General features: G+C 42.3%; 2 protein-coding genes across 2 annotated transcripts in view; both read left to right on the top strand.

The window, feature by feature from the left end:
* The first annotated feature begins 2,806 nt into the window (after positions 1 to 2,806).
* Nmt (N-myristoyl transferase) lies at positions 2,807 to 6,221 on the top strand. Its single transcript, XM_011150311.2, has 7 exons — positions 2,807 to 2,983; positions 3,644 to 3,876; positions 4,250 to 4,577; positions 4,653 to 4,823; positions 4,900 to 5,080; positions 5,148 to 5,411; positions 5,486 to 6,221. The coding sequence occupies exons 1-7, from the start codon at positions 2,904 to 2,906 to the stop codon at positions 5,642 to 5,644; spliced, it is 1,416 nt and encodes a 471-aa protein (XP_011148613.1). The 5' UTR covers positions 2,807 to 2,903; the 3' UTR covers positions 5,645 to 6,221.
* A 4,804-nt stretch (positions 6,222 to 11,025) lies between these two features.
* LOC105188713 (hyaluronidase-like) overlaps positions 11,026 to 11,819 on the top strand; it is a 3,799-nt gene continuing 3,005 nt past the window's right edge. The window contains exon 1 of the mRNA XM_011150310.3: positions 11,026 to 11,262. Coding sequence (XP_011148612.1) covers positions 11,198 to 11,262 — 65 coding nt within the window. The 5' untranslated portion in view covers positions 11,026 to 11,197. The remainder of the gene's footprint in view (positions 11,263 to 11,819) is intronic.

Raw genomic sequence — 11,819 nt, 5'->3', positions numbered from 1 at the left:
CGCACGTCACAATTAGCGCGCAGTAACGGCGGTTCGTGTTACGCCGGCGTCGCCATTCATATTCGTGATAATAACGGTCGAATCGTTTCATTTCGGATCAACGCGGTTGCATTTAACGCACGCACGCATGCACGCGAGCACACACACACACACACACACACACACACACACACATCTATTCGATAATAATGCGAGAGTTCGCGACTAATTGCCATCGCTTACCTTAATTCGTTGTGACGATCTCTGCCGTTTATCGCCTCATTGTTTTTGATTTCGCGAGTAACGCGAACCGTTCCCACGATCGTTCCGACAAACAGTAGCCATAATGGCGACATTCGAGAATCGCGCATCAACGATGAGCTCGCGATTCCAACCGGGGCCTCATTGACGTTATAATTAACAACCTGGGATTTTCGGTTCGCGCATGAAGCGCCGGATAAAATAGGCGCGAAAACGGAAACGATCCTCGCGGCGACAATTCTGTCGATTCTGTCGTCACCGATTGCCGTAGCCGCCATAACCGCACTTGGCGCTTCGGTGATTCGGGCCGCAACGGACGAGCGATTCGCGATCGTGGATTCGCGGTTACGCGCGGTTAATCAACGGATACTGACGTCGCGCGCTGTCGCGGCGAACGCGACGCGACCCGCGGTGGTGGGAAATTTCTACCGATGACGGAAAAACGCGGCGCAGCCTCCGCGGCAGTGACCGTTTTCGGCGGTGTAATCGCCTGAGAAAATGACGCACACCGTAATGAGGAGTTGAAGCTGTGTGTCGTTCGCGACAACTTCAGCCAGACCAACTGCTACCAACTGTGTACCGTCTCTCTGGCGATTGACGAACGATCGTGTAATGACGTAATGGCGATTCTCGAGCGACACACGATTCTATTCTACACCTAATCCTCGAGAATACTCAGCACGCTGAGTGACGATAGATAAATACGAGATGCAAATTTGAGAAAATACGGTTAATTACGAGCATGGCCGAGCGTTACGCGCCGTAACGATAATACACGGCACGCCAGCGGCACGCTCGTGTACTCGCATACTAACAGCACGATATCGTTTTACGTCGAGTCGACACGACTCGACCCGTAGCGTTTAACGCTACGGTATCTGCTGAAATGCCGCGCGCCAACAGCTAATTAGTATAGAAGCTCACCTTCATTCGCCGCGGCGATCAGCCGTTGATCGACTTTCGCTCGGCCCGCGCTTCCGCGCCCGACTCGTGAATCGTGCCGACGATTGATGCGCACCATAACCGCACATTTTGGCGCTCTCGTGGATCGAATCTCATCGGATCGATCGCGCATCGTGATTACGCGCGCTAATTAAGGGGCTATGACGTCGCGCCAACGACGCCTCGCCGTGATGCCTTGCGATACCGACCTGCACAAGTAATGCATTTTCCCCTGATAAAAATTGCGATAACTATTTCGGGACGGTTTCGTCGCCGAAGAATGAGAAGCTGGCGATGCGGTGCTGCGGTGATTTACGACGCGCAAGCGTAACTCGCGCGCTTGCAACAATTTGCTCCACACGAATTATATATCTTTAAACTCCTGACGAAAATGTAATTAACAAACACGCCACGACGCAAATAGCTACGTCTAATAGTAATACACCTCATAATGCATCTCGTGTACGACGAACGTAGAAATTATTGCCGAATGTGTAATTATAGAAGTTTGCGATATTGCGGTATTATGCGGTAATATTTATTGTGGATGTTAATTAATATCGCGAAACGATATGAGTGGTGTTAGGACGTATAAAAATACATATTTTTTAAACAATTAGGCTAGATCAAGTGCGCTAAATATCTGTTTGATGTGATGTATCTTTGGCAAATATTCGGCACGAAGACTGACAATCAAGTTAATCAGTTCTTTTCATTATTACTTTCTTGATCGTTTCCTTAGTTTTTTCTTTATTAGTCTATCTCTTGCCAAATATTAATAAATCGTCCATGTCCATCTTTTGAGGTTACGTATCGATAAGTTATTGTTTGAAGGCAGAGAATTGTGCAGAGTACGTAAATCAATTTACAGACTTCTCGCAGTATAAGCTGATGTATAAACTAACTGGCTACGGAAATGAACAAAAAAATGATTATTGCAATCGTACCTGAGAAAAATAAATCGTTTAGCATGTCAGAATTTCGCTGTGTAATGCCTTCCCCGTTGCGTTCGTACCAGCGAAAGAAAGACGCGGGGATTTCTCGAACGTTCGTTCGTGTTCGACCGCACAGATGGCGCCACATGGCCGCGGTGCATGCGCAACGATAAAATCTATATTAGAATCACAATAGAGAGGACAATATAACGTATAACGTTTAGTTTATTGTTGGAAATGTGTGTTGTCGTCCACTTTTATGCACAAACAATAGCGCTCCTCGTTGTGACTCGGCTATTACGCACGTGAAACGATATAATGTATAATGCAGTAAACATTAAACGCGCGATAACCAATCATCTTCCATCATGAGTTTTTATTTCTAGATAATCAAAAAATTCACTCATGCGTTGCTGCCTTCATCGCGCCTTGCTGCGCGATTTTGTGCACGCTTGTTCTTTACTTTGTTATACATTCATCATTTTAATAAATATCGAATGATTAAACAATTGCAGGAACATTTTTGCAACTTTTATTTTTCTCGTTATCGACGTTACGTACGTAGCAGCTGTTTGTTAACAATTACTCTTTATTCAATTTCACCAATAAGTTGAGTGTTGTAAAAATTAATGTTTTCATCAGCGATTTAAAATATGTGTTCAAATGTAGAGGACGCTGCTGCTCACTTCCCGTCGTTTGCGCATGTCGTCGACAGCTTTGCTTCATCAACATCAAAGCTAACTTGGAGTCGCTTGCAGTTATACGCTATTGTAATATACTGTGAAAATGGAGGAATTGAGTGAGATTGCAGATCGGGACACTAAGAAGGATGAGAAGGATCATGAGAAGGACGCGCGACACAAGAGGTACGTGACCGTTTTATTACAGGTGATCGGGAATCCAACTTCTATTATACGGTCCATCGCCTTGCACTGTACCTCCTTTTCTTAACCTATATTCATTTGACGGATGCCCGGTGAACGATACGTGGACATAATCGCCACATAATTATAGACGATTATTTCAGACCTTGTATCATGGCAAAATTTGATCGCTGTTCAACGCGAAAAAGGCACCTTCGCATCGATCACACATAGGATCTCGTTCGAAGCGATTTCCGCGACTAGTCCCTGATATTTGCCTAATCATATCGTTTTGATAATCATATCGTTCTGATACGATATATTTTATTGCTGGATACTCAATCGATGTAGTCGAGAATTGCAGTCTTGCACTTTTCAACGATTATTGATTCGTACGCATATAAATAAACAATTCAATGGCTGTGGCAATCGCGGGTTGGTGACAGTTTTGTAATGCTTTTTATTGGATTTATAATGAAATTTGTGGTAAGCACGCAGAGACAAACCGACCATCAACAGATTTACATGGTGACCAGCACTCTCAGATTGTTGCTTTCGAATTTAACAATCCAAGTTGTTTAGATAAATTGTTTTCTTAATAATCTTGATTGATAGCTTTTAAAATCAAACAATTCTGGCAGACCTTTTGTTGTCCTATCACAGTTTCAAGAAGAAACAGGCTCGGAAGAAAAAGAGCCAGACGGCGAATGCAACCAGTGAAAATATTAACAATAACAAAGAAGAGAAAAAAATGCCTAGTGCATGCAATATCTCTATAAAAGATATCCAGATGGCTATGGAGGTATTTAATATGCAACAAAAACCTGCCAAAACTCAGGAGGAAGCCATGCAAAAACCTTACCAATTCTGGAGTACACAACCAGTACCAAAAATGGGTAAATAAGCAAATTACAGATATTGTTTCATTCTTTTGCTAGCTAAATTGCTAATATTTTGTTGATAGTGTCATTCAAGCGATATATTTTAAAAACAAAGATCAAAAACACCGGACAATATCTATTTTTAGTATCTATTTTTAGCTACTTAGCCTTTTTTCTTTCAAACTCTCTCAAACTTAGCTGGAAATTTGACAAGAAGTTAATCAGATATTGCTTCGAAACTCTTACTAGCGATGTAACCATGGGAAGATACGCTACAGCTTTGCTGTCAAAATTTTAAACAGATGTGTTTTAAACAGCTGTTTTCCACTCATATAAAATATAAATTTTAATGTTTCTTCAAGGCAACACTCTTATAATTGTTCTTCAGATGAGAAAATTGTACGCAACGAGGCAATTGAGCCTGATAAAACATCCGTCAGGGAAGAGCCATATTCGTTACCCGCTGACTTTCAATGGGACACCTTGAATCTAGATGACCCTCTGGTCCTAGCTGAATTATATACACTACTCTCAGAAAATTATGTTGAGGATGACGATGCAATGTTTAGATTCGATTACCCTCCATACTTTTTGAAATGGGCGTTGCAACCTCCAGGCTGGTGCAAGGAATGGCATTGCGGCGTGCGAGTGAGCAAAAGCGGACGTCTAGTCGGTTTTATTTCCGCTATTCCAGCCACTCTGCGCGTCTATAATCAGTGAGTTTCACATATGCATGTTCACGACATATTTTACTTTCTTGCAATGTCTATAATATCGGTGATGTTTTACAGTACACAGAAAATGGTGGAAATTAATTTCTTGTGTGTGCACAAGAAACTGAGATCGAAAAGGGTCGCACCCGTGTTAATACGCGAGATCACGAGGAGGGTGAATTTGAAAGGTATCTTTCAGGCTGTATACACTGCCGGTGTTGTTTTACCAAAACCGATCGCAACATGCAGGTACACATATAAATCTCTTCGAATTGATTCTTTCGTGCTAATGTATAAATTAAGCGACGACAATTGTACTTTCTAGGTACTGGCATCGATCCTTAAATCCAAGGAAGTTAATTGACATCAAATTTTCTCATCTCACTCGTAACATGACGATGCAGAGAACTTTAAAGCTGTACAAACTGCCAGACAACACAAAAGTACCGGGATTCAGAAAGTTGGTTTACGCTGACGTGCCGCAAGCGCATAAGATATTGACAGAAGTATAAAAACGGAGCATTTCAATACGTACGATACATATTCGATTATTGCAATATATTCGTCTTGCAGTATCTGGAGAAGTTCGACCTCGCTCCGGTATTCTCGATCGAGGAGTTCCAGCATTGGTTTTTGCCACAAACGGGTATCATTAACAGTTTCGTAGTGGAGAACGAGGGAAAGATTACGGATATGGTGAGTTACTACACGTTGCCGAGCTCCATCATGCATCATCAGACGCACAAAACTCTCAGAGCCGCGTACAGTTTCTACAATGTGTCCACTGTGACGCCGTGGCTCGAGCTGATGATGGACGCTTTAATATCCGCTCGTGATGTAAGTCTATTTCGCATATTAACAGGGCGGAAACTCTTCGAAGGGCACGCGTTAAACGTAATCTCTGCTTGCAGTTGGGTTTCGACGTGTTCAACGCGTTGGATCTCATGGACAACAAGGAGTTCTTGGAGCCGCTTAAGTTCGGCATCGGCGACGGTAATTTACAATATTACCTTTACAACTGGCGTTGCCCCAGTATGACACCCGGCAAAATCGGTCTCGTGCTCCAGTAGATTTGTAGCTCGACGAGTCGTTGCCTAGGTTGTTTCGCGTTTGCGTCTCACGGCAATGAAAGGAAGAAGAGGGAGATAGCGGTTGAACATGTACCAAGGACACCATCACGCAGCGAATAGTGCGAGAAGCAGTAAAAACAGCGGTGTCAGACGAGGACGAGCGCGACCTCGATTTTTCTTATCGGAAAGGGTATACAAATCACGCTTGGTGACGGTAAAAAAAAAAAAATACGAATTCTCTTGCAGGATTGTTCTGTAAAACGAGTCAGATGGTTGGTTAGCTCAGTATCTCGCAAGTAATTCTTGTCTTGGCCATCGGCCCGAGCATCCTGCCGAGAAACACCATTCGAGGTCGAGTCGTTTGTGCGATCGAGACTGCTGCGGAAATGATGCGTCGTGCGGTGCATATACAGATTGTACATGTATATGCGTATCTGCGTGAACTCGAGCAATGTAGATAAGCAACATGCGTTTAATAGCGACTATATGGCGACACGTTGCCCTGGTATGCCCGCGGATTTTCAATAATGTAAGACGCCTCTTAGACGCCAAGTCTTTATCTTTTTTTTTTTTTTTTCCTTTACACCTCCTCGGCTAATTAGACGACGCAGTACGCCGGAGTGTGTGTGAGTGATAGGCAAGTTAAAAATAAAATGAGGTTCATCGAGAACGAGATCGTGTCTTTACCCTCTTTCCGCAACAACGATTGACTTCTTCCTCGTTTCCGATATAGCCTCGTTCCTCCCTACGTCGTGTGTGTGCACGCAAACAAGTAAATCACGTTTATTTATTTATTTATTTGACACTCTACTCTCTAAACACCCTTTGGTATACATAAAATTGAGATGACTAATATAATGAAGATCAATCAAACTTACATATAATGAAAAGTATTAAAATTACATATGTCAATGAGCAGAAGAGTATGTACAAAATTATTGAAAGATGCAGCGTTTGGTGCACATGAGGAAGCAAAATGCGGCGAAGATTGTTCCTGAAAGCATTCAATGAGTCATCGAAAAAGTCAATGCGTGTCGAATACCTGTTGGCTATCATTAACATTCTATTTGCGCAGCTGAATTTACCATAATTCGTGCGATGCCTTTCAATGTGGAACACGTCCCACGATCGAATCGGTCTAGCTGGTATATAAAGTTTACATGCGACGAGTTTACATGGGCAGAGCAATTAATATGATTGTGCAGAACCTTAAATAAAAATGTTAGATCAAGTATCGCACGTCTAGATTCTAGTGACAATAAATTATGACGCAAAAGCTCAGGCACATAATTGTGATCCGCGAAATGCATAGGATCATTCGCACAGGACCATTCGCAAAGGACCTGGCAAGGCGGAAAAACCGGTGCTGAATCCTTTCAATTAGAAGAATTAGTGACTGCACCGTGAGGTGATCACAATACCGATCCATATTCAAGGTGCGGGCGAACTAGCGTGATATAAAGAGCTGTAATGGTTGTCATGTTTTTAAAATACTTGGAAGTCCTGTTGATAAAACCGAGTGTTCTGAAGGCATTGCCAACAGCAGATTTAATGTGTTGGTCAAACGATTAGTCGGAAGTAAAAATTATGCCCAAGTCACGAACACGATCAACACTAGTCAGCTCGCCGTCTAAATTATAACTAGAAGAATGCCTATTGGTTCCGCGATCGAATAACGAATAACGTGGCATTTAGAAATAGTAAGATATAGTTTATTGACTCTGCACCAATCCATAAGCCTCAGCAAGTCCCGCCATATTCGTTTATCACGAATACGGTGTGCCTCGTGCCATTTGTTTCACGCAATCTCTATAATGGTTGTAAAATCTACAGTTATACAACCAGGGATTCGTTTTTAGTTGCGATTAGATATGCAGCGAGAAACGCGCGGAAACTAGTCTCTAACCAAAGGATAACACCTGGCCAATGGTAATACCGAATATATTCGCGCGACCTCGTTTAAAAAAAAAAATGACTAGCTTCGATAAAAGAAAAGAGAAAGAAATGAAGTAAACGGTGATTTGGTGTGCAGTTTGTGCGGACACCTTCGGAAAGGAATCTCGATCGGAATGCGCAGTCGATGAAAAAATGAACTATCGACTGTTAATACATCGCGAGAAATATCCCTCGCGGGTTGTTCGCGCGTGGAATAATCACGTCGTGCGAATATAAAGTTTTCTATTTATGTGGCAGCGTAATAAAAGAAAATTGATTTCCTTGTTACATATGTGTGCGTGCGTGTTTGTGTTTCCAGACGAGACGTAACCACGTCTACTCTTTTTTTTACGCGATCCTCACAAGCACGCGTTGCAACTCGACGAAGTACGGCTGACGTGCAGGGTCTCCCCCGGTGATAAGAGAGAATAACGCAATATATGCGTAGCTGCGAACCAGTTGAAAATTTACATTTCTCCTTTAGATAGTAAAGCAACGTGTCCGAGTGATCACCTTCGGCCAGTTTGTGGAGACCCGTTGTGTACACGCGGACGATCGATCAAAACGACCGGATGTGAGTAACAGGGTAGGGACAACGTAGCGCGTTCCGCCTTGAGCGAACGTGCAAACGTGGTGGATCCGGCGATATATCGTTAACAATGGCCGATTGATGTGCGTTTAATCATCGATTATTTACGGCCCGTTAAATCGGGCTCTTTCCCGGCGGCGTGAATTTCCATCTAGCGTTTACCCGAATTCTCGGTGAAAACGACACACAAATGTCTCGTACCTCCTGTCGTTTGACTGATGCAACCGGGATAAGTAAATAGTGGTCGGTTAAAGCGAGTCAGGGATACGACAGATGGGGGTCTGCCGCGAACGTGACGTGTTTTTTTTATGAAGAAGTCAGCGGCGACAGGCGCGAGAAATGATTGGTTTGGCAAAATCCTTGTATCCTTTGACGGACACCTCTCACATTGCGTGGCAACAAGTAATGTATTGCAATACATAATCAATGACCACGCGTTTAATAGCGCCTGACAATTTCGTCGCACAGATACAGCACGGTTGTATCCCTGATTTGCATGTGCAACCACGCCATAAGACCATGCAGTTTTTTGCAATTTCCGAGCAAAACATTCACCACTGCGAATATAGCCGCACCGCGGCGTAAAGATATTTTAAGGATATTATGAATGACCGGAGGGACACCGCACTTCTTTACATTGCATTTTTTGTGATGCCGCAATTTCAGTGAAAATATGCCGATATGAAGCCGATAGACGCGATTTTATGACGTAACTGACGAAACGTTTTCGGTAAATCTTACAGCGTATCGTATTGTTTCGTCGCAATTTTCATACGCGAGTGATTCACTTCTCGACATTCGTACAATGAAAGGTCTCCCCGGAGTTCAAAGAAATTCCAGCAAATTACAAATAGCTGATGCCTGTTAACTGTACTCGTTATAACTCTTGATCGCTTTACCAGGTCTGTAAATATGAAACCGGAATTTGCACATAGATGGCCCTAGCTGTCAATGTATTGGGTGAGTGCAAAAGTTCGTGCGGAGTTTGTGAGTAAAAGTCACACAGTGATTAGGCAAACAAAAATCTTTATTCAATCAATGATATATTCTCCATCGTTTTCTATAATCTTTTCCCAACGTTCTGGCAGCATACGGATGCCTCGATCATAAAAACTGCGCGGTTTAGATTCGAAGAACGAAGAGACGCCGTTTTTTAAGGCCTCCAAAGAGTCAAAGTTTTTTCCATTTAAATAATTTTGCAATCACCGGAACAAATGATAGTCAGATGGTGCGATATCAGGAGAATACGGTGGATGCGTTAAGACATCCCATTTCAGGCTCTTCAGTTTGCGCAGCGTCTTTTTCGAAACGTGTGGTCTGGCGTTGTCGTGACGAAAGACGACTCCCTTGCGATTTGACAAAATCGGACGTTTCTCTTTTATTTCTCGATTCAATAGTTACCGTCAAACCGCGTCATTGGCGCCATTTCCATTTGTTGACATCTGACAAAGATTTTCAACTCACAACAATACAAGTGAAAAACGACCAGAATATCAAAAAAGGCAATACAAAGTGATTTTGCTTCATGTTAATGCACCATCACACACAGCAAAACTGGTGAAGGAAACGATTGAGGCGTTTAGTTGGGAAATACTTTCGCATGCGGCTTACTCACCAGATTTGGCTCCGTCCGATTACTACTTATTTGCATCGATAGGACACGCATTTGCTGAGCAGCGCTTCACTTCTTACGAAAACGCACAAAAATGGCTCGATGACTGGTTTGCCTCAAAAGAGCAACAGTTCTTTTGCCGTGGCATCCACAAATTGTCAGACAGGTGGGAAAAATGTATAGCTAGCGATGGGCAATACTTGGAATAAAATATTTTTTATCATTTTCATTAGAGATGTGCGAACTGTTCGAATTCGAATCGAATCGTATCGTATCGTAATGTAATTCGATTCGATTCGAATCTGAATCCCTATGATTCGAATCCGAATCGAATTACATTACATTCCGAATTCGAAAATTTCGAATCGAAGATTCAATTACGAATCAAATATATTAGCGTGCATTATATTTGCATGCATCGAGTACAAAACGAGACATCTGGGCCTGTATGTTTGAACCCTTAACTTGTAATTAATAACTTAACTTATAATTAATAACTAATCAATACCCCCTTTCATATTAAAACCTTCCATCATTATGTGCATGTTTAATAGTCATGTTAAATTTTTTAATGACTCGATTCGATTCGAATTCGAATGAAATTTCATAGATTCGATTCGATTCGAATTCGAATTAAAAAAATGAGATCCGATTCGATTCGATTCGACACAAAAATTCTTGATTCGCACATCTCCAATTTTCATACAATAAACGTGTATTTTCTATAAAAAAATTCCGGTTTCATATTTACATACCTGATAAAGTGACGTATTGCTTTTGCTCATTGAGAGCAAGGAAGGGTCAGAGCGAGTCAGTTTCCTTCGCGAGGGAGTGCGTCCAGTTTCATCGATCATCAGTTTGCTGGAAACGTCAATACAAACGCCCATTCAGAGCGCCAGGGTGACTGACGAGCGCTCACACGCCCTTTGTACGGTAACAAGTGCGGTAATAAAAACCGCAGTAATAAAAAAAGGGCAAAGAGGAAAGAACGTCACGCGAGAAATACGCAAAAAGGCAGAAACGTCGAATCATCAGACATTACCTAGAGCTAGATAACATCGCAAGGTGTTGACGAGCAGCACGTATACGTAGGTGGGGAAAATGCGAGACGTACGATATGGAATAAATACCGGGCTGAAATCGAGCGGAATCCAGTCGCACTCTTAGTGCACTAACGACGTCGACTACGTCTCTGGCCACCGGAGGAAGATTTCCGCTCGCACGAACTTCCACCGAGACGAGCGTCGTTTCGCATCACCTTACCAATCGACCAATTAGTGGCGCCTTGACACCGCGGTCTCTCGGGACGCACGATCACCCGCAGTTTGTAATTCACCAGCGAGAAGTTCATCAGCGCCGAGTCTTCGCAGCAAAGACATTGCCGGAAACTTGATCGTCGTGTTCGAGTCGGTGCACGATGTTACCAGTTCGAAACTGTCTGCTCTTTGTCTTCGCGATCATCGCGGTCGCCACTTTCCTCGGGTATTGCTGCAAGATTATTACTATAGGTTTTAACCCCGTGAGACAGAATTGCGACATTTTTTCACTGGAGGAAGTTCGATCAGTTATCTATCAGTAATTCGTCCTTCACGTCCCTCACCTGTTAATTGCATAATTTAACGTAGTTAAAAAAAAATGTTGACTTTATGTTGGTTTTTAAGAAATTCGTCGACCTTTGTCGATATTTGTCAGATATGAATCTTTTTGTTTATTTCTCGACATATCCTATCATTTTGTTTAAACAACCCTGAAATTTAATTGCGTGTTTATGACGAGATACTTCAGTTGTATAACAAGATAATAAATATTTCATCAACATATTTTTTAACGTTGATGTTTTTATGTTTAAAACCGCGAATGTTATGAAAACATTTTACCATGCATAAGCATTGTTATACCAAAATATTGTTATACCAAAATATTGTTTATTACTTTTAGGCAGACTGCCGCACCTTAAAAATACAAAATCTCTCGTATTGAAATAATTGGCGTGATTTTCATTATTAGCATCATTATTAGCAAATATTTTGTTACAACAA

This window comes from Harpegnathos saltator, unplaced genomic scaffold (assembly GCF_003227715.2).
Source record: "Harpegnathos saltator strain DR-91 unplaced genomic scaffold, Hsal_v8.6 scaffold384, whole genome shotgun sequence".
Lineage (NCBI taxonomy): Eukaryota > Metazoa > Arthropoda > Insecta > Hymenoptera > Formicidae > Harpegnathos > Harpegnathos saltator.
The sequence above is the reverse complement of the archived record's forward strand: the minus strand, read 5'-3'. Positions and strand labels throughout refer to the sequence as shown.

What these genes read in the sequence shown, in the direction of transcription:
- Nmt (XM_011150311.2), top strand. Translation starts at nt 2,904, where the DNA reads ATGGAGGAATTGAGTGAGATTGCAGATCGGGACACTAAGAAGGATGAG. An exon ending in AAACCGATCGCAACATGCAG is followed by an intron (nt 4,824 to 4,899) that starts GTACACATATAA and finishes TGTACTTTCTAG; the next exon opens with GTACTGGCATCGATCCTTAA. An exon ending in CGCATAAGATATTGACAGAA is followed by an intron (nt 5,081 to 5,147) that starts GTATAAAAACGG and finishes TTCGTCTTGCAG; the next exon opens with TATCTGGAGAAGTTCGACCT.